The following is a 23469-nucleotide window of genomic DNA, read 5'->3' on the forward strand; positions in this document are numbered from 1 at the left end:
TTGAACTGCCTTGTTGATTAAATGTGCTGTACAAATCAACTTTTTGTTTTTTCCATTTTTTTCTCCGAAGAGTTTTTGCGGCGCTAGTGGCTCGTATTTTTTCGACAGTAGGCAGACAGGAAAGAGGGTGAGGAGAGGGGGGAAGACATGCGGTAAAGGTCGTCGGGACCGGGAGTCGAACCCGCGACGTCCGCGTCGAGGACTAAGGCCTCCAAACATGGGGCGTGCTAACCCCCTGCGCCACCACAGCACACCCCCTGTACAAATAAACTTGATCGATTGATTCACCTCTGCTCCTATCGTACATAATAACGAGTATTTCCCATTAACCAGAGGATAAAACATTTCTAATGTATTAATTGTGGTGCTTAAAGAGAAATCTAAATCAAAATTGGACTCTGACCGCTTCATCTCCAAGATAAAAATTAAATAAGGTTAAGGCCAATACTCAGCACTTTTATTCTTAACAGTTACATATTTTTATATGATACTAAATTAAGTGCTAATCTTACCTCAAAGCAACTCTGTCACATTTTAGGTCATTCTTTGTTTTGGCAGCCATCACTAAACAATTGCTCCTCTGAGCCTCACAGGAAGTCTTTCATTATACTGGCCAACTGCTGATATATTATAATTTCTATTTAGGAGGAATTAAAAAAAAAATCATTTTTCTCTTCTTTTTTTTCTGCTTTAGTTTCACAGCAGACTCCAGCCAGCTGGAAGCTACAGACTAGAAAAACAAAGCTGTGTTCAGGACTCCTGTGGTTTCTCCCACATTCCTGAGGTTGTGTGGCTGTACTGATAATCACTCGGAGATCTCCAGAGGAATCTCTCAGTGGTGAGTGAGTTGCACGCTAACCAGACAGCCAGAGTCCAGCTGACACTAGCATGGCCGCGGGGTCACACGGAGTGGATGGTCGCTCTGATCGGCTCGTGACTTGGTCCCGTTTTTTTCCGTCTCATACGGAGCGCACAAACTCGCCTCCTCGAGGAATTCCCCACCTACCAACCTGCTGACGCTATTTATAACGGAAAGCCTTGGCCGCTGCCGGCACTGGTAAACAGACACACACTTTGACCTGGGGTGAACTCTGCAGGGCCGAAACGAAGCGTTTGCTCCAGCTCACCTCGTCCTGAGGACCTCGTTCATCTTCTGCTCCAGATCCAGCCTTTTACTCCGCTCCCTCTCCAGCTCCTGCCGCAGCGAGTCCACATTGGTCTCTTCCCGCAACTTCCTCAGCTCCTCCTCTAGAAAAGGATAGAAATCCTGGAAATCAGTTTGCAGCATTCTCTTAACGAGACGACAAGCAGCAATACAGAGCGGCGCGCGCACACAGAGTGAAAGTTTAAACTGACTTTTGGAGACATACGAAGCTTTCGTTTCCTCATTTGGTTTCACATCACTAACAGAAAAAGGAAAGAAAAGAAAAAAAGGCGAGCTTTTGCTTTAAAAGCAGAGTCCGAGTCAACCTACATAAGCTGGTTTCAGGTGTCAGGACTTTCAGAGTGTCAACTGCAGCATCAGCAGAGTTTCCTCTCACACCATTGTCCCGGACTAAAAGGGACACATGAATATTGGAGGAGGGAAGAGGCCAAGAAAAGTGTGCAGGAGCAACAGCGCTGTAAGGCTGCTCAAAAATATACTTTAAATCCCCCAAATGCAGAGAAATAATCTTCATTAAACATGGGCCCTATGATAGCCTTAAGTTATGAGAAAGAACCATGGTGTATATTTATCACACATCCATTTTCCGTTTTAATTCACAAAAACCATTTGGCTGCTACGCTTTCGTTCTCAGCCAATTTCACATATTACTTTTGTCCTTCACCGCCTCCCGTAAATGCTAATGAAACATTTACTGTCTGGACCTCCAGCTGCTTAGGCATCGGCTTAACATGGAGTCAAAAGGTTTACACTTTGGTTGCCCCGTTTACATTTTATCGCTCACTGTACAAATTAGTATAAAATATTAATTTAAACTAAAAAAAAAACTTCCGTTTCAATAATGATGTTTAAGGTACATAGTATAAGTGAACTTTTCTTTAAATTATGCATGTCAGTAACTCATGGAGCCATTTAGGAATAATTACGAAGAAAGGATCCAAACAAAGTGTTTTCAAGTGACTGACCTTCCTGCTCAAATTAAATGCTTAAACACAACATACAAAGAAAGTCCCAAGAAAAAAATACTTGTCAAGTTTTTTGGGATTTAGCAAAGAGAAAAAATTTTATTCTAGCTGACCTAAAACAAGAGATGTTTAATCTGATTTAATTTCAAACAGTGAGAAATAAAAATGTCTGTTAGGTGTATGAAAATCTCAAACACTTAATTGCAATACGGGCATTTTCAATTGTTTTGACCATTATTTTTATTTTACCAGTCTCTTGAGATAAAAATCTTTTTAGAGCGAGACCTGGTTTTGTCTGGTTCTCTAAAATGCATTTGCTCTAGAAGATACAATTCAGCAGCGATAGGAACGCAAGTCAGTCTCGAGGATTCTTTCCAACGTATTTATGCAACGCTATTCTAATCTCACCTTCAAGACTTCTGCACATGGCCAAACAGTCGCCTCGCTCTGTGAATGGTACGGCCTTTACGGTATAAGCAAATGGCTGGTCAAAGGTTGGAAAGGGCAGTAAGCGGCTTAATGCTCGCCTGACGGCGCCACGCCAGAACTTTCCACAGCTGAATATGAACCTGATAAACGAAACGCAGACAGAAGCTTGAAAGCGTTGCGGCAGATGTACTTTATGTATCTGAACAGAGATATTTTGCACAAAAATGGCAAGGCAAAAGTTAACCAATAAAACGTTGTGTTTGAGTAGCTGATCTCTTGTCGGTTCCTCTGATAGAAACGGAAGTTCATCTTTTTAAAAAAGTACATGAAACAAAATGTGCCTCGTCCCAGAAGTCCATCCAGGACAGCGCTGTGGAAATGGGGCATCCGGTTCGTGATACAACACAGCATGACACAATACGCTATATGTGTCAGACAAAAAGAGCGGGAGTACAGTCATGCCCCTATTCCAGAGTGGCTCTCTACATTAGATACCACATTAATAATTCTGTCAATATGCCTGCCTGTTCCGCTTCTAAAATAGGCCGGCTGACTTCTAGAGAAAGTGCTCTAAGTTAAAGCATCACAGGGCATCTTTGGCCAACCGCAGGTCAGGAACTGAACCATTTATCTGCAGCACAGAATAAGGATTAGCTAAATGTCAAGGCAATAGTTGTCACTTTGAATCACAGTGACCTTCCTCCGGTGCGAGCTTCTAGGAAAAAGGAGGGGGAGATGGATTTTCAAAAAGGACAAACAGGTACTACAAACCAGAAGAGGAGAACATCTGGAAAACCATTTATTAATTCCATTTCCAGTTATAATTTGAGCTAAAGGATGGTGTTTCATTGAGGTATAAAAAGGTTTTAAAGGCTACTGAAACTGGTGATTATTTTTGGTAATATTTTTCTGATTGGTTACTTATTCAAAAGTTACTGAATACGTGACCAACCACAGCATCAGTATTTCGTTAAATCAAATTTAAGACTTTAAGATGTTTTAATGTCACCTTGAAAGAAATTTAAAACCAAACAGCAATGAATACAGGGGAAATGGTTGAGGGATCCGGTATTACAATAAAGCATAACAAAAACTAACATTTTTTTGATTTGAAGCTCTTGGCAATAACTTGCTGCCAACCTTAAGTTTTTTTTGCACCTAGCCTCGTATGAGCTGCCAAGAGAAGTGATGAACAGTGGCAAAAACAAATGCCACCCAGCCAATTGCCCATAAATTTGCACTTACTCATGATAGATACAAAACAGATACCTAGCTTTCTTACTAGGGTATCTTAGCAGCTAGTTAGCAGTAGCGTCGACCGTCTCGCGTCACAGAACGCAAAAAAGATGTCTGCATAACAATTCAAACTTTTGTCTGACAGAACAGTCCCGTGAGGGGAGAAAAATATAATAATGCACAGGATTAAATAGTTCTCCCAAGATAAAATGTAAGACCTTTGATTGACATATTTAAGGCTAACTTACTTTATTGTTTTAAAAGACAGACATTTTAAGGCATTGATTTTAGACTTTTAAAGGATGCACAGTCACCCTGCATCACAATATTGTTTAAAATATGCTTTAATCAATTTCATGCCCACCATTGTAGATCAAATCAAGCATGAAGCTGTACAAAGATAAATTAAGATTAGATCATTAGACTCTGGACAAAGAATTTGTTTTCATGATCCGTTTTATTTTTTTTTTTTTTAATAAAATGACTCAAAGATAGAATCTTGAATTGTTCTATCAGATGGCAACTCCAGTGTGGTCATTTCCTCTCGTTTATTGTTGCTCCAAACATGCTACCAACCACAACTAGAACTGCAGTTGATGATGAAACTTCCTGTTCCTGTGCAGGAACACAGCTGCTTGGTACTTGTGACAACAAACATGAACTGCAACCATTAACAGGAAACCTTGTTGGTTGCTGGTGACCAACAACAATATGACATTGACATTTTTTGTTGTTGTTTTGTGGTTGATGCTGTTGATTATGTCAACCAAAACCAGGTAGAATTCCAAGGTAGATTAAGCGATTACCAAAACTAACACGTGAAACAACTTTTATTAAAGCTCTAACAAAAATAATTGACTCTTTATTGGTTAAAATCCAGGTTCCATTTCTAACTAGACGAGTGACAAGACAGCCCAGAGGAAGAGATGAAAGCTTGCTGAGAGTTAGCCAAACTATGATCAGCTATAAAGGATCTTATTTCTGCTCACATGTACCTCAGGTGTATAAATATAACTTAGCTTAAAAATAAAATAATCAAATTACATCTTAGTAAAATTCTTAAACCCTCTGCCCACAATTTCCAAAGTCTAGAGGTCACAAACTTACTGAGGTTGAAGTTACTTTTATGGCTTTTGACCCTATCCACTGCTCCACTGTACAGCAGCTCAAAGCTGTCAAAGGTGCAGTCCTCCAACTTGCACATGCCCATACGCCTCTGTAGCTGTCCACTTCCTGGGACGCTTGCGCAGGACCGAGACGGCAGGGTGGCCGCCTTGGGCTTGTCCTGAAATCGCGCCACGGCTTCCCGCTGTTTGGTCTCTTTCTGCTCCAGAAACGACTCAAAGTTCCCCCAAACCCCGAGCGCCGCATTTAAGTTTCATCCATAAGGTGAGGCAAGCGGCTGGAGGGCAGGATCCTGCAGGCAAATTTTAATCAGTCGCAACAAAGCAGGGCCTGCACGCAGTGTGATGGTCGGTGGTGGAAACAGGAGGAGGGCAGTAGAGGTAGAAAGAGAGGGGTGGGGCTTTGCTGGGTGTCCAGCGCACTCAGAGGGCTCAGAATGAGAGATTTCCAAACACACCAGAGTGGTCAAATTATCTAAAAAACATCTTTCTGAACAACTTTGTAAAAGTATGTCTCAAATCATTTGGCTTTTAGCAACTTTGTGCTGTTCTATAGTGTTCAGGTACACTGTAAATACTGTACAAGATGCTCCCTTTTATCAAAGTGGGCAAACGTTTTCAGACCTGAAAGGGAAAGTACAGCACCGCTTTCTCTAAACCAGTCCAGAGACAATGGCTCCTTTCAGTAAAGGATGGAGGAGGAGGTGGGGGAGGCATTGGTGGTGGGGTGTGTGGGGAGACACAGAGAAAATCAACCGCTTCACACTGGCCTCTTATTGTTCACATGTACAACAATGTTTGCCAAAGTACTAGTTGACTTGGACAGAACAAGGTTTGGGGCCTCCAGCCAATCTGCAGATCGACAGACTGACCAATGGAGAACCCAGAACGCGAATGGGGGGGCAGGGGGGTAGCAAACAAAAAACCAGCTCAAACATTGGTAAGCTAGAGGTTGAGATAAGATGACAAGTGGGCTTAGTTTGTTTGCTCTGCCTAGTGTTTAAAAAGCTTATGGTTGTGTATTTTCAGCTATCAAGGCTCAAGTTAAACTCAAAATGTCAAGAATGTCAGTTAAAGTTCAAATCAAGTCATGACATTTCATAGTTGGATTCAAGGTGTAATGAATCAGCCAGAGGAACTAAAATCTGTGTATATCTACACAGATATGAGGAAGTCTTAGTTCCATACATGGGTGAGTGATCAAATTTTACTTTTAAAGTCATTAGACTTTAAAAGTAAAGTCTAATTTGTTTACAACAGCTTTAGGGCTGTTGTAAACAGAAAAACAGTGCTGAATTGACTTCACATTTTTCTTTTTTGTGTGTATTAAATTTCAAATTTATTTGATAACTCTGCACCGGAACGCCGTACTTAAATCCACTAATAGCTTCACAAGATTGGTCAAATATGCAAAAACAACTTTACAACCAAGACAAATAAGAAACTGAAACAATAAAAACAATAGGTTGACTACCTTTGTCAAACATGTAAAAAGAAATTGCAACAAAACGTCTTTCAAATGGTTCAGAAAGTGCAATTAGGAATTCTGAATATGATGTTAAAAAATAAATAAAAGAGCATGAATAAATCTGCTCTAATGAATCAGTCACATTGCCACCGATATCCAATATTTGCATCAGTCCCAATTTTTTCAATATCAGAACTGATGCAGTTAATATCGGATCAATGCATCGCCATATATTTTGACTCAATTTCTCATAAGTACCTGTTTTATGTAGACCTGAAGTATAACTTGTTAATGGAGATTTTTGACAAGTACCAATAACTCAGAATGCTGTTTAGAGATGCGCCAAAAAAAAAAAAAAAGCTAACTACCTGCCACCAGTTTCTGTTTCTCTGTCACCCTGACCTGACTGATAAACTAGGAGATTTAAGATCTTGAATAAATGTGGAATAAAGGTCAAGAGATCTGACTGGTTTGATGTGTTTGTGCAATTCAAGGAAGAAAAAAAAAAAAGACTCCTTTTCATCACTTCCTGATTAAATGAGGTTTCATTATTGCTTATAAAACAAACCGTAAAGCCCATCATGAAGAGAAGTGACAGATCCTGTGGACTGACATTTGATTTGGCAATTGTCGACGACCCCCATCGATCCAATAAGCGTGTCTTTAATGCTTTTCCAAGTATTTGCAGTTTATTTTCAGTAATCTCCATAATGCAGTAATCCAGTTTGTGCTCGGGCTAAACGAAGAAAGAATATCTTATGTCGTTTAATCGCATCTAGAATTCCTCTGCCTCCCACTCAGACCCAGCTGAATGACCTAAATTTCGCTCAAATTCAAGGTCTTCCTCTTCAGTTTAGGGACAGATTCTCCGTCTACGTCACGGTTGTCTGGGAAATGACAGAGGCACTCCTCCATCGATTGATTTGGGAAGGACGGGAGGTACAAGTTTGCTTAACCAAGATTCACATCAATGCCAGAGGAGAAACGAGAGACCATTATAAACAATCTAGATAAACAACAAGCTAATGTGTTGTCAGCAGGCTGGATATGATCTGTTTATTTGCGAACAGTAATCATATCAAACATTTCATAACATATCTAGCTGCAGTTTCCCCTGCAGAGAACATGAAGATTGAACTGCACAGCTTAAAACATATGCAATAACTATTTACTGTGAGCCCCCTTCTGATTCAGAATGCTTTATAGCAGATTGATAGATATCTATAGGTTTGTTTGCATCAATAGAAGGTCTATAAATCCCAGACTATTTCTTCTCTGCTTCAGTGGCTCCGGCTGCATTTTCTCATTAGTTGCAAGGCCTTCAACTCTAAAGCTCAAACACACATCATTTACAAGGAGGAGTATTGATTTCCCCTGCAACATTTCTATAAATTTGTGATGCAGAATGCTCCTTAGTCCCACAGTGGCTGTCCAAAAAGTTTACAGTTACCCGATTCCAACCCGTGGAGCAGAAAAGATGCAATATTTTTTAAAAATCAAGATTTTATTAAAAGTTTTTAAAAAACTAAGAAAACATCTATTTGGATACACTTTTTGCATGTTGAATACTTCTTGATGATGACTTAGGAACATGATCTACACTTACTGCTGCTAAGCAGAGAGCAAGCACTAAAAATTACAGAGCCAATTCCTCTCCAGCTGCATTAGCCCTTGCGCAGCTGCAGAGCGCCTCCTGTTTGGTGTGTGTACCATGTTCCCCTGCCCAGTTTGAAGTAGGGCAGCGGCTCGGACACCGCATCGATCCGCTGCCGAGTTTAAAGCGTCGCACGCTGACCTTCAATACAAACCAAACACATGAAACGCACGCGACACTTCCTAACTTCATAGAACTGTTATAAAAAAAAAAAGTACAACAAAGAGAGGGTCCGACTACAGCAAAGTCAAACACCTGATGTGCTTTGTAAGATAAAAAATATAAAAAATAGTTACAGCCATGATTAAAATGTAGAGGTAAAGAGAGATCTAAGAGGAGGAAGTCGTGGGAAGCTATGAAAGCTTAGCAAGTTAAGCCGGCTAATGTAACGGCATGAGGTGATTTCCACTGGTACCACCCTCTGACATTACACCACCAGCAGGAGGATCGGTTCATTTCAACTCTTTAACGTAGCCGTTTGCACAAAGGGATTCCATATATAACCCGGCAAATTAGCTAAATGCTAAAACCCTTCAATCTAATATTCCAACAAAAAAAATCTTTTAAAATGAAGCCAGCTGGTCTGCAACTGATGTGTGGGCAACTGAATAATTAAGAGATAATTAGTGTTTGCAGCAGTCGATCTTGGTACTTTTTATTTTTAATCACTTAAATCACTAAAGAAGTAAAAAATAAATAAAAAATAGAGATCAATAATACGTGGGTTAATTGTAATCAATGGCATCCTCTCACATTTCAGATACAACATCTAAACTACATGTTTTATTGATCATGTGCAAGCCCTATTGGAAAAATCTAATCTCTACCCTAGCAGAGACAACATTGTGTTCAAGAGACAAAAGGTTCTGCTAACAACACTCAGTGTGGAAGTTGGTACTTAGAGCAACACTTCCAACGTGACAAGATTGCCTCTTAACAGCAGAAGTATATAAAATGAGGAAGTCCAATTAAATTCATGTAGTTTGTCAGAAGATCAGAAGGTACGTGTGAAGAAATGACTGAACATGAAACCGAAATGTAGAAAGGGGAAGGCAGAAAAAAAAAAGGAAAAAAAAGCAGCAACTGTGACATCAAAAGTCTGTCAGAAGTCATGATGCGTTCAGGCAGCTTTTCTTCGAGTAAAAATGTTCACAAATCAACTAGTTTAGAAACAATCTCAAAGAGAGTCTTCAACTAGACCATCAGTAGCGGAAATTCTTTATGAAGACATGAAAAAATATACTTTGTTATAAAACTGGTTAATAAGAGATGTAAATTATTTATTGACGTGACAAATCTGGGTTTCCCCTCCCCCCCCGCCCAACAATTCAAGTGTCTTTCACTACGAACAGTTTAAAATGAAAGAGACTGCTGCACCTTCCCATCTGCCTCACATTATTTAAAGATTAGAGAGCTAAAGGTTGGTTTCAAGTGTCAAGAAACTAACAAACAGTTTCGATTGAGCTTCCGTTTGCCATATTTGACAACAGCGCGCAAGAAACCAAACCAGAGGTGGACATTTATCTCATCTTCACTGATTTATCGTGATCATTTTTTCATGACACTTAAAATCTCCCCAAATCGTCCGTATGTCGGAATGACTAGTTTTACCATTTTCTCAACTGTTTGTGCAATAATAATATAGTTAAATGTCACATTTGAAAATATGATTAAATGTAGTTACTGTGTGCAGTGTAGTGACACAAATCACTTTTATGTGGATGGTGTCCTAAAGAAGCATATTAAAAATGGGTATTGTTTTTCAAAAGATTTATGTCCGTTTCGTTGAAACAGCCATTTAAAAGAGGAGCAATAAACTGTTTTTGTTGTCATTCATTATCAGAATAGCACCACAAAATATAACAAAACTAAGTCCATATAGCACACCTCTAAACTGAACATTTACTAGTCTTTATGCATTTAAATTGTGTCCGACCATCCAAACAAGTAATATTAAGAATTTATATTTTAGCACTAATCTAAATTCCCTTTCAAATTTAAAAAAAAAGGGGTTGCGGTTTCAGTTCAGAAAATATTTCTAGACCCGCTGGACTCCAACAAACTTCAAACTATAACTTGTTCTTCTATACATCTAGTCCAGAAAAGCTATTACAAAATACATTGTTTGCTAAAAGGTTTTGTTTCACACACTTAATCTCTTCAGCTCACATAAGTCTGTATCGGTTTGCTGATGTACAACCGCATGCGCCGAGTAGTACTCCATTGTTTATTGGTTGACCACAATATCATAACGCAAGTCGAAATAGACAAGGCCACAGGGCTGGAAGCGCTGGGCTCCATTAGGTGGTGAGTCCGATTACGTCACCCAGAGACGGGAAAGGAAATGAAGACAAATGGATAACTGGGAAATACGAGAGGGATGGAGAAGATGGAGTCCGAATGAGTAACATCACCTCTGCTCCAGTATTTATTGGGGGGGGGTTCGGTTGCAGTCATTGCGTTTCTTTCAAACGTGTGACGAGAGGGAAATGAAAGGAGAACGATTTAACTCAAAGACGATGTGGATGAATGAAGATAAAAGGCAAAGGAAGGTTGGAGGTTTTATTTAATGGATGAGAGAGAGAAAGTTCAGGCTAAAAAAAAAAAAAAAACAATAAAAAACCAGGAAGAGCTCATGTAGCAGTGCAACAATGCAGCTGGACTTTTTAGCTCTCTAAGAGGCTTTAGAAGAGAGGACATGGCCTGAGGTTTTCCCCGTCACACACACATTCACTCACCCTGCATCTCTTTCTATCTCCATTAGATATACAGGAAGAAAGGGAAAGTGTGTGTACGTGGGCAGGGACGGTTCACAGTCCATTACACACCGCAGCACAACTCCAACTCCAGATTTGTTTTTAACTGAGGAATGATGTAACGGTGATTCCCAAAGATTGTCGCTTAGTGTTAGGAATGCAAGATGGACATTTTAGTTCAACTGGACGGGGAGAAAAAAAAGAAATACAGTTAGCTGTGATTATTTAATATGTCTAAGCGCTGGCTTTATAACTGAGGGCTTTTCCCCCCAGACGTCACAGAGCTGGTGTGCTGTCAGCTGCTGAGCTGAATGCAAATCTCATGCAGTCAAAGTGAAACTAAAAATAGGCTGGCAGCAGCACAGTAATTATGCAAAGCCAGCCTCAAACCCCACAAATATTGAATAATAATAAAAACAAACTGGAGTAGTTTGACTGCTTTTGATTGAAATATGCTTTGTGCGTGTAAAAATAAAAAATGGGCACAATAGAGAAACCTACATGTGAGGTTTGAATCACGCAAAACAAAATCTGATTATGGCACAATTCATAATGTAACTACACAGAAAGCTGAATAGAAATTTGACACAAACCTTTGAAATGCGTCCACTAACTGGCTTAGAGCGATTAAACGATGTTAACATCAGAGATTTCTTGTGAACACTGTCGGACTTTACGACGGAATATTAAGGCCATGCTAAGAAAAAGAGTAAAGTCAAAATAATACCAAAATAAAGTAGTACAAGAATAATACTTGTAACATTAATACTTTATTCTTGTAGTTTATGAATTTATTCTCGTAATTTTTTTTTCTTAGCCTAGCCCCAATAATAGGTCATGCATTTTAGTCCTGCTGCTGATGGTAATCTGACACTAAATACTTAATTTATTAAGTATTTCCTTATTTGTAAAACCATGAAAGTATAACTTCACAAGATGCTCAACATTCCCCAATTTACAACTGTTGTAAAATTGATTTTCTTCGTGTTGGAGTTCTCATAATATGACTTTACTCTCTAAATACGACTTTATCCTGATGTAATTTAAACTTTATTCTTGCAATTCTTTGACTTTATTCTCATATTATTTCAACTTTATTCTTGAACAACTTTCTTCTCGTAATTTTATGACTATTCTTAAATTACTACCACTTTATTCTGGTAATTTTATGACTTAAATCTTGTAATACTCCATGTAAAACCTCATACGCACTTCAGTTTCTCCAGACCGCCAACATCTTTCCATAGCTTTTTAATTAAGACCGATTGATAGCGTATGCTTGGGATCACAGAGTGCGTTCCTGCTTGATAGCATCGCAAAATCTCCAACAATTAATTGTAGAATGGGTAAACTGATTAACCTCGGCCCAGCAGCTGCCTGCTTCCAGAATAATTTCAAGGTTGCCAACACACAACGACCAAAACAGGATGCCGGAGTCCGACCCAGCATCAGATTACGCTGTCATGGAAGCTCATTTGATCTCTTGTGCTCAATTGTTAGCACATCGCAGGGCTGAACAAAAAGATGGGACTGATGGCAAGCATTACAGAGCACTGTGACATTGAGTAATAGTTGTTTAACTCGAAGAAGTGCGAACAACGTGACTGTCAAACCACAAAGCACAACACAAGATGCTTCCACTTTAAAGCAGACAGAAACGCGTTCATCTGGCTGATGCCGACAAAACCCCGTTCACACGCGCTTATTGTCACACTGCTTTGATTTTAGAGAAGTGAGGAACTAGTAATGTCAGCAAGACTTCTGGAGCCGAGACGTTCATGCAAATGGAGTCGGCTTCCTGCTGCGGTGTGCATCAGACACCTGGACAAGAGGCTCCGTCCTGCTTTAGCCTGCAGGAACAAGCCTGAAGACGTATGCACAGAGAAGCAGGGCTCAAACGATTAATCACTATGAATCAGTTATTCAAATAATCGTCAACTAATTTATTAATCAATTAATCGCTAACCAGACTCAAAAAAGGTTATTTACTGAAAAAAAAAAACGCATAGCTGTATTAAAGCACAAAGTGTACAAAATATGTTTATACACATTTTGCAATTAAGATGAGAACATCTTTGTCTGTAAATATGTTTTACCACCAACTCCTCAAGTGTCAAAGTTTTAGCTCCACCTGGTTCGATATCGGTAAAAGAATGATATCCTATTGCATTTTAAGCACTGAAATGTTTATTTTCTCAATTACAAAAGGAAATGAATTATTTCTTTATTTGCATCTTTTAATGCTGCAGTAAGCAAGATTTACAAAAATATGTTTTTTCCATATTTGCCAACACTGTCAGCATATTGTGACAGTATAATATGAGACAGGTAGCTTGGTGCTGTCAATCAATGTTGATCTGTGCTAATGTTAGAGAAACAACTCACTGTTACAGGAAAACTATTCATCCGCCATCATCGGTGACTATGCTAACTAGCATTAGCATTTGTGGCAGGTTATGTTGTGGTGAACCAGCTGCAGCAAAGCAGAGAGCAAGTAGTGAGGTGGGCATGCGAATGGTTGACAGCGCTGAGACACTCCTCCTAGCTCTGATTGGTTGTTTCTGACCGAGTAGTGTATTTCTGTAGTTAGTACTGAAAGCCCTGGCAGAAGGCAGAGGAGCTTGATTTTTTTGCCTGATACTGTCACAATAAAAATTTTTTTTGTGAAAGTTACACGCTGCAGCTTTATTATATTTCTTGATATTATATAAAAACATTTAAGTGATTAAAAGAAAAATCTGTAGAATTGGACAATTTTTTAAATCCAATTAATAGGAATAAATCGACAGAATAATCCAGTAGTTGTAGCCCTATACGTGTGTGTGTGTGTGTGTGTGTACTCACGTAGGAAATGTTTCTCCAATAAGGCAATTTCCAAGTGACCTTTGACTTCACTGAGGCGCTCCGACTCCGACCTCTGGTAGTCCTGAACGGCAGCTGCCATGGTGGGAGATCCCGAACCAGCCTGCGCATGTTCACACACAAACACACACACACAGTCAAAGATAAGTAAAATCCAAATAACAATAAAATAAATTTTAAAAACGTAAGCACTTGGACAGGAAAAGCCTACATGACCCGACGCGCACACACACACACACACACACGCAGATCAGCACGAAGCCATGACTCACACCAATGTTTCCTCTCCAGGTTTAGGACCAGCAGGAGCGAGGAAGAGGAGAATCCCCCGCTTTCCCCCCACGACTATTGCACTGATGACTCAAACCGTTTTCAACCCTGACTCACACAAACACACACAACAAGCAGGCAAGGTGGAAGCAGTGAACGGCAGAGAGCTGGGAGAACAGGTGATGCAAGGAGCAGAGAGATGACTGTGCTAGTGGAGCATGAGCACTGCAGGTTGAGCAACTACAGCGAGGGTCCTTTAAGACTTCTGCCAAACACACACGCGCGTGCGCGCGCACACACCCACACGGACATGCTGCAGCAGCTATAAGCTGAATGCTCAAACCGTTCCGGCTGCAGTCGGAACGGTTTTCCCGTTTAGATGCACTGCAACGTCCCAAACTGATAAAAACGAGACGTAGAAGGGAAGACGCAGCACGAAAAAAGAAAGAAGACTCTCGGGACGTTAGCTTAAGGACAGCTTGAGCGCCCTTAAATAAAGAAGCACTTGAAGGAAATCAAACAAGAGCATCTTCAGTAATCGTAGGGTGTGAGACAAATGAAAGAGGAAGCTGAAAACATGGAGGAGGATGAGGGAGAGGAGGAGGAAGCTCTGCTGCATTATCGGCTTGGATTTTGCCGGTCTCTGCGTCATGACGACGATATCCACAGATGGTAAACAATCACACCTGCAGGATGTTTGATGCCATCAGATCTCCCCCCAGCTGGGTAGCACAAGTAGGTCGAGCGCTGCCGACGTCACAACTAATGATCATCGGCGGGTCAATTATTGCCTATCCGCTCTTCCTCTTAATGATGGAGGCCGAAATTAGCCTGACAGGACCGTCATTTCTCCTTCGTTTGATACAATGGGACACATCTGTGTATATATAAGCATGACTGCTGCTCAAAAATTGACATGCATCACTGTTAAAATAACACCAAGTGAAACTGAGGTCAATATTGTAAATTGTGTTATAGTAAAATCCCTAGTTTTCAAAACACAAAATTTGAATTTGGAAAATCTTGAAGACACCCCAGATTATTCCAATAAACATTTCCAGAGGCCAGTCAGGGGGAACCGGAACAATCTGCCTTGAATTCAGGACACTCCGAGGTTTCTCTGATTTACTCTCGTCCCGTCTCTGACAGGATGAAAGTGGGAGTGAGATGCGTCGAGGAGCAGATTTAATCCACTTCCACGCCTGCTCTGAAGGCATGTCCTGTTTACTGAACAGCTCTCCCAGCGTCCACACAGTTGGATCTTCAACGTGAATGTTGCCACCGCGACCAGAATGAGGGAATATCCCCAACAAGAAGAACAACCTTCTTCTGGATCACATGGCTGCCGTACAGAATGAGAGAACATGTCCTACTTTATGGCAGAAAATGCCCTCTGGGATCTCACTAGATTCTTTACGTACAGTTTCTTCTTTGGTGTGCATTTCAAATCTGCAACTCTTTCAGGGTTTCCCCCAGCTTATTATAAGCCTGGCGGGCCACCAGGCTAAGAATCATTTGTTTGTTTATTAGAGGGTTTCCTGTACAACAGCAACTGTGGTAGCAGAGTCAGGTTAAAGAGTCTCTTTGGTGAAATGGTTGGAAGCGAGACATAAACATAGTATATTCAGTGTGTGAACCCATAGGGAGACTGAGGTCAGGTGATTTTGTTTTTTTGAAGTCACTGGAACTCCATAACCACTGCACTAACAACTTTAACGAATAAAGTGACAAGTCACTGATAAAGGGCAAAAATAATTTTGGAAACTTTAATTAGGATGAAACAACTGAAGTGCAAAAACTGTATTTTTACTTTAATTGTATTCAGGCCTAGTCAGAATACGCGCATTTCCGTTTTAGGTCTGGACGTTGTTGGGGTCATTCCAACCCATGAACTTATCTTGATTCCATCATGCCATTGCAACTGTTGGAGGTTTAGTTATTTTTCCTGCTAGAGGGTGAACTAGTACTTTGCAGCCTCACTCAGCTTTATTCCAGGATAGCTCTGGATTCCCATCAACTTCCATGAGCTGCATCTCTCATGGCAAACTGCAGATGGGATTTCTTCTTTCCACTCTTTTTGATTGCTTCTCTGATTAATGATGTCTACCCAACCCTGTGAATCAGTTTCAGCTGACAGCAAAGTCTTGGTAGATCTATTAACTAATTAGGTGACTTCTGAAGGCAACTGATTGCACTTATTTGGAAATACAGACACTGGCATTTTCCTGCTACATTATGCCATTGTAGCAGATAAAAACCAAAAACAACACAGTACAGTTTGTAAATGAATATTTTATTCCTTAATTAACCAGTATAATTATTCTAAATCAAGCCTAATGTGATCATTAAAGTCACAGCAGTAAGTCCATTAGTCAAAGTGGGTGAGCTTGCATGAGCACCAGCTAAATAAGTTTGTCATAAAATACACACACTTGATTCTTCCCAAAACCCACGTGGTGTAGATAGAGTTTTAAACCTTAAGGCATGTTTTAGTAAAATGACATGTATGTTTGAATGCGTGTGTCCTGGCAGAGTTGAGTGCCAGCTTCGTCTATTTTGGGGTTTAGCGCGTGACTCATCACTGCTCTGATGAGGGTGATGTCTTCCCGGTGCTTACAAAGGCAAATCTTACTGCATCTCTAGACAAAACACACTGCGTGACAAGTTCAGGGGAAGATATGAAAACACACAGCAAAGTGGAAGGAAAATGAGAAAATGTAAAGTTTTTATGTTTCCCTTTTCAGTTTAAAACATTTCGGAAACTTTTCTGTCCTGTCAGTGAACTAAAATTTTCAGGCTCATATTCCATATGACGTTTGATATTAAAGTGAAGAATTTCAAAAGGAGGACTCCGATCCACTTGGCTTCCAGTGAGGAAGTGATAAAAAACAAAGTACTTTCAATTTGAACATCTTTCTATCTGTGCGAGCACACGATGACAACAATGTTGGTAATTTTAGCCGCCAGCAGGGACAGTTTCTTCCACCCACCTAGATGCAAAAAGAGGGGACAACCAGGAGTTCAATCCTCTGACGTCAAATCCAAGCCTCCATGCCTCCTTCGCCCCTTTTTTCTGGTTTAATCTCATCTCTTATATTTTTCATCCCCTTCCTGCTTTCTGATATCTCCTCATCTCACGGCTGCTCCTCCTATTTCCTCTGTTGCTCACAAGCAGATTGCCATCTCGGTGTCATGTCCACCATTAATCCTGATCACATTCATCTCTCTTTTTCCGCTTTTATTATGAGGACCTCTTTTCTTCGTCCACGTTTCCTTCTCATGTTAGTTCTTTTATCTTTGGGGAACAAAAACAACATCCCTCGGGTGAAAGAGCATGTTTTTCCTCTGGAGAGGAAATGCTCCATTATAAAGGATAGAAGCTTTACTCCCATGGGTTGTAATAAAAACAGCCTTTCTTTTGGCTTCAACCAGCTAAATAAAAAAAAAAGCAAACTATTGCATAACGTTTTATCGTATAAAGATGAGAAACAGCCACTCACAGGGTCTCGCAGGACGTCCTCCGTGTCCCGCGGAGCCGCTCGGGGCTTCGGCGGCACATCGTCGTTACATTCGGTGTCGGAGGCAGGCGGCGACTCGCCCAGATCCGGGAAGTCGTCTCTCGACCTGGGACCTCGGAAGCGGATCTTGTCCAGGCGCTTTAGCATGGTCAACACCGCACACCTGGGCTTTACCTTAACATGGCGGACGGCAACCCTGTGGGTACGTGAAACGGAAGGAAACAGACTGTTAACAATGATCCTAGTTTGTTTTGTTACACTTGTGAACCACACCACTGCTGGGTTACAGTAGCCAATCAGCAGTTTGATCCTAAATGGAGAACACAATAAAAAGGAAAAAAACACAATGAAAGAGTTATTGCCTAACAGAAGTAAAGCTTAGCGGCCAATTTAAAAAATTTCACACCAAATGTGATTTTAAAATTATTTTTTTCTCGGTTTCTTTACTAAAAAGGAAACTACAAATAAAATGGTTTTACAAATTGGCTTTCATTTCAATCATCCCTGCAGTTACACCAGAAAACAAATACATGAATATAGTCACAAAACTAGCAGAGTAAAGAGGCAACTTTACAAAAATGCCTAAAGTTACCAGAAAAAAATTGGAAAAACAAAAACAAGCAAACAAAGAAACATTGTAGTAGTTTATCTGAATTCAAAGTCCAAAAAAATAGAAGACGTGAAAAAGCTCACTGCTTAATTTCCAAAAATGTAATTCTGAAAAGCCAAAAAGTAGATTAATTGGTTAAATTGTTTTATCACATACCCCTAATTAGCGCCCTTTAAACATTTTTTTCACATTACAACCAAAATCGTCAAACATCTTAGTATTTCATGTGACAACACAACAGTGCATCATTTCTAAGTGGAGATATATTGATCCAAGGTAAGACGAGAGTACCATTTTCCCCTTTACTTCAATAACATGTTCTTCTGCAGAGAACGCATTATAGCCCCCAATCAAACCAACTCTACCAGGTGTGAAAAACCTTACACTGCTTTGATAGTCTACCAAATAAAAATACATTCAAGTTTGAGGTTGGATATTAATACTCTTCCAGAAACCATGAACCCTACAAATGCCATCAGTTCACAGTGAGCAGCACTGTAAGCTCTTTGAAACCCTTTTCACCTTTACTAAAAAGGTCCAACGGGGTGACGTAGTGAACGCCGTAACCTTTAATGCTCTTTCGGTTTTAACCTCGTCCCTGCGGGGTTGGTTTCCCCCGTTAGCCCAGACAGAAACATGGGATGATTACATCTCATTCCTCTTCTGGCTGCAGCGGATTTTATGACCTCAGATTGATTTAGCTCCCAAAAGTAAAGCTTTGGCCAAAACGCTGTGTTGGTGTCAGGAGCCTGATGACAGCTCATCAGTGCGCAGGCAACTTTTAAATTGCAAAAGACAATTGTGCTTTCATACATATTGTAAATGTGACAATATAGCGATGCAAATCGAATGTAGGTTTTCTTTAATGAGACTTGACAGATATACGTATGATGCTTTCCCAGATGTGAGCAGCCGTCCAGACATCCGCGTTGTTTACCTAATGCTGGGATTTGTCCATTTGGTGAAGGATTAGAAGTTGCTCTTTGTATAATCCTTTAAGATTACTTAATCTGCTTGATTGAGGACTGTCACACAACAATATGACAAAGCTCTATCTGAAGAAACAATCTGGAGTGAGAATAATGCTACCTGCAAAACAGAGGCCAGGCATTATATCTTGGCTTTTCTTTATTAACAAATGATTAAATAGTTTAAACAAATTAGTAGGACTGAAAACTTTTTCTATTAAGGACGACAATTGAAAGGAATTGAAGACCTGAGCAATGAAACGGTTTTAAGAAGTGAAATAAAAAAACTCAAAAAAACTGCAGTACTTTTAAAGATATCATGAATTCTTAGTTGAGTTCTGAATATTGATGTTGCACAAGAAATAAGCTTCCAATAGCTGTAAGAAAGAAATCAATAGAAACCGGAGGTGTGCAGAGGGCCATTTCCTTCATCAATATCCTTTCTATGTATGTTTTGTTTTTTACCTCCATGAATTCCCACAGGATTTTGCTTCACTCTGATTGATCTCCCACTTCTTTGATCTTGGTTGCCAATTATGGTACTTATGACTAAAAGCAGAACCACAATGATTAATCCACTGCTACTCTGTTGCGTTTCTAATTTATGTGCAGAGGAGCCAAGGCAGAAATGTTTGCTCGATACTCGATAGGAAAATTAAAAGGAAAAGAATAATTAAATGTAGAATTAATCATGTAAAACAAACAAAATGGCATGTTTACAGACATGGCATGTTTTTCATTAGATGAGATTTGTAGTCTCATCTAATTGGTTTGGTCTAGGGCAGCTGAATGCGGATGGGACAAATATTTGAGCTGAAGTGTCTTGTTCGTGGACAAATCTGTGGAATTTATTGCCAAATATTAGTCTTTCTCAGACCACAACCTCCTAAATAACCAGATTTCATTTTATATTTAAGGAGGTGGGCATTGAATACAAGTAATAACACTGGCCATTTGGGTGGATACCCACTGCCTTTAATACCTACAGAGCTAAATGGGATCCATAAAAAAATTAAATAAAAATCAAACTGAACAAAAAAATTACATAAACAAAAAAAGCTGAAATAGAAAAATAATTCTGAAACTGAACAAACAAGATTTGAAACTGAAAAACAATTTTGAAACTAAAGAAAGAGGTCAAAACTACTTCTCAGATTCAAAGTTATTCTCAGTTTCAGAGAAATTCTTTTATTTCAAATACTTTATTTTTAAGCAAACTTTACAGCCCCAATTTAGCTTCATAAATACACATTACATAAACTGAAAATGACTTTTTAAGTTTATTATTTAACAGGGACTACATGCTAAAAACAACACAATAAAACCTTAACCTAGTTTCCATTTGTAGTTCCAGAACAGGTCAGCTAAGAGTTTGAAATCATACAAATTACATTCAATGTCCACACTTACTCTGCTTCCAGTCTCTAGACAAATTTATTAAATTACCACAGTGAAACCGGGACTAAATGTTATGATTTCAGATCTGAATTTCAATGCTGACATAACCTTACACAGAGCAACAGAGACACTGTAGGGGAGAAAAAGGGTCGGAAAAAAAAAATGTGGGAAGAGGTTTCTATTCGACAATTTTTCACACAAATATTAAGTTTCCGTGCGCCACCCACATGTATGCAGAAGTTACAGATGACTGGCGGGTTTGTGTTTCCTTTGTAGGGGGCTGAGTGGAAAGAGCGAGTGTCGGGTTAAGAAAGGCTCTCCACCGGTAGTTAAGACACCTGTAAAAATTAAACGCGTTCCCACGACAACATTCGTCTCTTACCATCACTAAATCAGCTCTGGTACTCAAATTTGTTTAACTGAAATATATTAAAATGCAACATTTATTCTTTCAGAGCATGACGCATGTTTTCCACTCCTCTCGCTCATTTATTCATTTTCTTTTCAGACATTTGTTCCGTGCTCCAGAACCATTTCCAAAACAGAAGGCATGAATAGACGTAAGGAGAGGACAGGAGGAGGAGGAAGAAGAAGAGTGGGTCTCAGCTCAAGGTCTGATCACTCTGAATGCGAGCAAATAAACAGCCCTTATGAGTCATTTGCTTCACTAAGTGCAAACAAAAACCTTTTCCAAACACCTTCACCTCATCGCAAGTCGCTGCTACTTACACAGTAATGATGACGTGCTTAGAAAATATACGAATAAATGAGCCCATCAAAACAAAAAGTGGGGGGGGGGTAAACAAAATCAAAACAAAAAAAGTAACAAGTGTGAGCTGGTAATGTTTGTATCTGTGATCATTAGTCAGGGTTGAATAGCAGTAGAAGCTCCCTCTGTATCACTGATACAAGCTTAATGTCCTGTAGCAGAGTGGAGATGTGCGAGTGTCTCCGAGTAATCTTCTGGTAATAAACCCTGAAGCTTGAGGTTACTCTCGGTCACAATCGCTACTACAGCCGATCACGAGACGGTCACTGAGCCCTGGCCTGCTGACCCGTGATTAATGCTTCTTAGTTGTAGTTTTAGCAAAAGGTTTACAGTCGGTGCAGGAATCTCCGAAAAACTTTCAAAACTGGTGTAAGTCTAGGTAAGTGTCGTTAAAGTGTTGTAAGTTTACTAAAATGCAGAGAGATTTTGGAAAATGAAAAATTTGATATTTCAATTACTGAATGTTGAAATTTTAAGTCAGAAAGATGATTTGACATAATACAGCCAAGTTGCTCTGTTTCATCTTTATATGATTGAAAAAGTTGAATATGAAAATGTTTGCGGCCTTTTAGACGAAGCATTAGAAAATTTTTGAATCTAGAGAAATCGTAGTCGATAAATCTTTGATCAATGTCTAAAATGTACCAATAAATGTTCATAAAAACAGACAGAGAAGGTGCAAGTAGAGTCGTCTTAGATTGTGATGTACCGTATTTTCCGAACTACAGAGCGCACCTCACTATAAGCCGCACGCACAAAGTTAAAAAAAAAAAAAAACAACTTGGAAACGTACATACAGTATATAAGTCGCACCGGGCTATAAGCCGCTGGTATCTCCGCCACTCTCAATTTTCCACAAAGACGCAGTGGAGGGCTTAATAAAGGAAATATTTAATAATAAATGTCCTATTAAGGACGCAGCTTTCCGTCTCCAACGCCGAACCATGGATTCGTTCACACAGAGTTTACGTGCAGCGGCTATCGATCTGTACTGCCAGATCGATAGCCTTCAACTTAAAAGCGGCGTAATATGAACTTCTTCGTATGTTTCCATGATGAGGGGGTACGAGTTTGTGCACGAGATCATTTTCTGAAGGTAACAAAGAAAAGACTAACACAAACAGTCATTTTGGAACATTTTAAAGATTCCAGTATTTTGTGGTTGCTCTAAACGGAGACATTTGTGGCTTTTAGCGTTGATAAACCACTCTGTTCACCGTGGAAAGAAACTCAGTTTCAAAATGAGGAAACTAAGTGAATAACCTTCGTATATGTGGTAAAAGTGTTCATTTCCATACAATACAGTATATTAAATAAAATAAAACTTTAGCTCCACTCCCACCAACATGAAGCCAAGATTGCATTTTCGGCTCTACATCCATCTCAGGAACGGCACCAATGCATTTTTTATAAGACCCATTACATTCACAACCTCATTCTGCAGCTCATCAGAGAATGGACACTTTTCCTTTGGCTTACAATTTCTAAATAACGTCATTATTATACAAGGATGACTTTTACTGCCTTGTGGCCTTGGTTGATTACTTCTACAGCACTTCCCAAAAATATTCAATTTCCTAAATTTAATTTTTCAACATTTAAAACATGACGTTTCTCGTAGTTTAAGACAAAATAAAAAAAATTGCATTTTTTTCTCAGCTGGATATCTACATTAAACGTTAGAGCAAAGCATTTTCACGTGTTAGACAAAATGAGAAAAAGTTCAGAGTAATAATAATTTTGCTTGTATAAAAAAAAAAAGAATATAACACCATATCCAACCATAATATCCCTGTTGTCATGGTTATCGATAAAGTCTGCATGCAGGAGAAAAAGTGAAAGTAAAGCCAGTGAACCAGCAGCCTTTCTGTGAAAGCGGCTGTTTTCCAGGACATTAGGTACTCATCTATAAGTGCCTGTTGATCAAAATGCCACACTGTAGCATTTCTGCTCTGCTAAATTTTTCGTCTTCGTCCGTGACGGTGGTTCTCTAAACGATACAGGCAGTGTCTCGTCTGTGAAACCGCGCTCACCTTTTGCCCGGTTTCATAAGACACTCAGGCACACAGAGGGATTAGCATGACCTTTAAATACCTCTGCTGCCAGCATGGGCATGAAATGTTGTTTGATTCACTTATAATAATAATAATTTTTTAAAAAGCTATAAAGTTGTAACAGATGGTCAGAGGGAGAGTTATTAATCAGCTGTCACGCTGATTAATAACTGAGATAAAGTACGCTGCTTATATAAACTTTCCAGACTGTGTGAGAACCCTG

The 23469-nt window shown here is 39.6% G+C and overlaps 1 protein-coding gene across 3 annotated transcripts in view; it reads right to left on the bottom strand.

Annotated features, from left to right (window-relative positions):
• gramd4a (GRAM domain containing 4a) overlaps positions 1-23469 on the bottom strand; it is a 42281-nt gene that overhangs the window by 15618 nt on the left and 3194 nt on the right. For 2 of the 3 annotated variants that reach the window (XM_028020922.1, XM_028020923.1), the window contains exons 2-4: positions 17430-17643; positions 13642-13762; positions 1128-1248 (exon numbers count right to left, since the gene is read on the bottom strand). In XM_028020922.1, the coding sequence (XP_027876723.1) occupies positions 1128-1248; positions 13642-13762; positions 17430-17643 (456 nt within the window). Of the gene's footprint in view, positions 1-1127; positions 1249-13641; positions 13763-13931; positions 14019-17429; positions 17644-23469 lie in introns of those variants that run through there. The other variant, XM_028020924.1, reaches the window with a different exon arrangement.

This window comes from Xiphophorus couchianus, chromosome 6 (genome assembly GCF_001444195.1).
Source record: "Xiphophorus couchianus chromosome 6, X_couchianus-1.0, whole genome shotgun sequence".
In the NCBI taxonomy this organism is placed as follows: domain Eukaryota; kingdom Metazoa; phylum Chordata; class Actinopteri; order Cyprinodontiformes; family Poeciliidae; genus Xiphophorus; species Xiphophorus couchianus.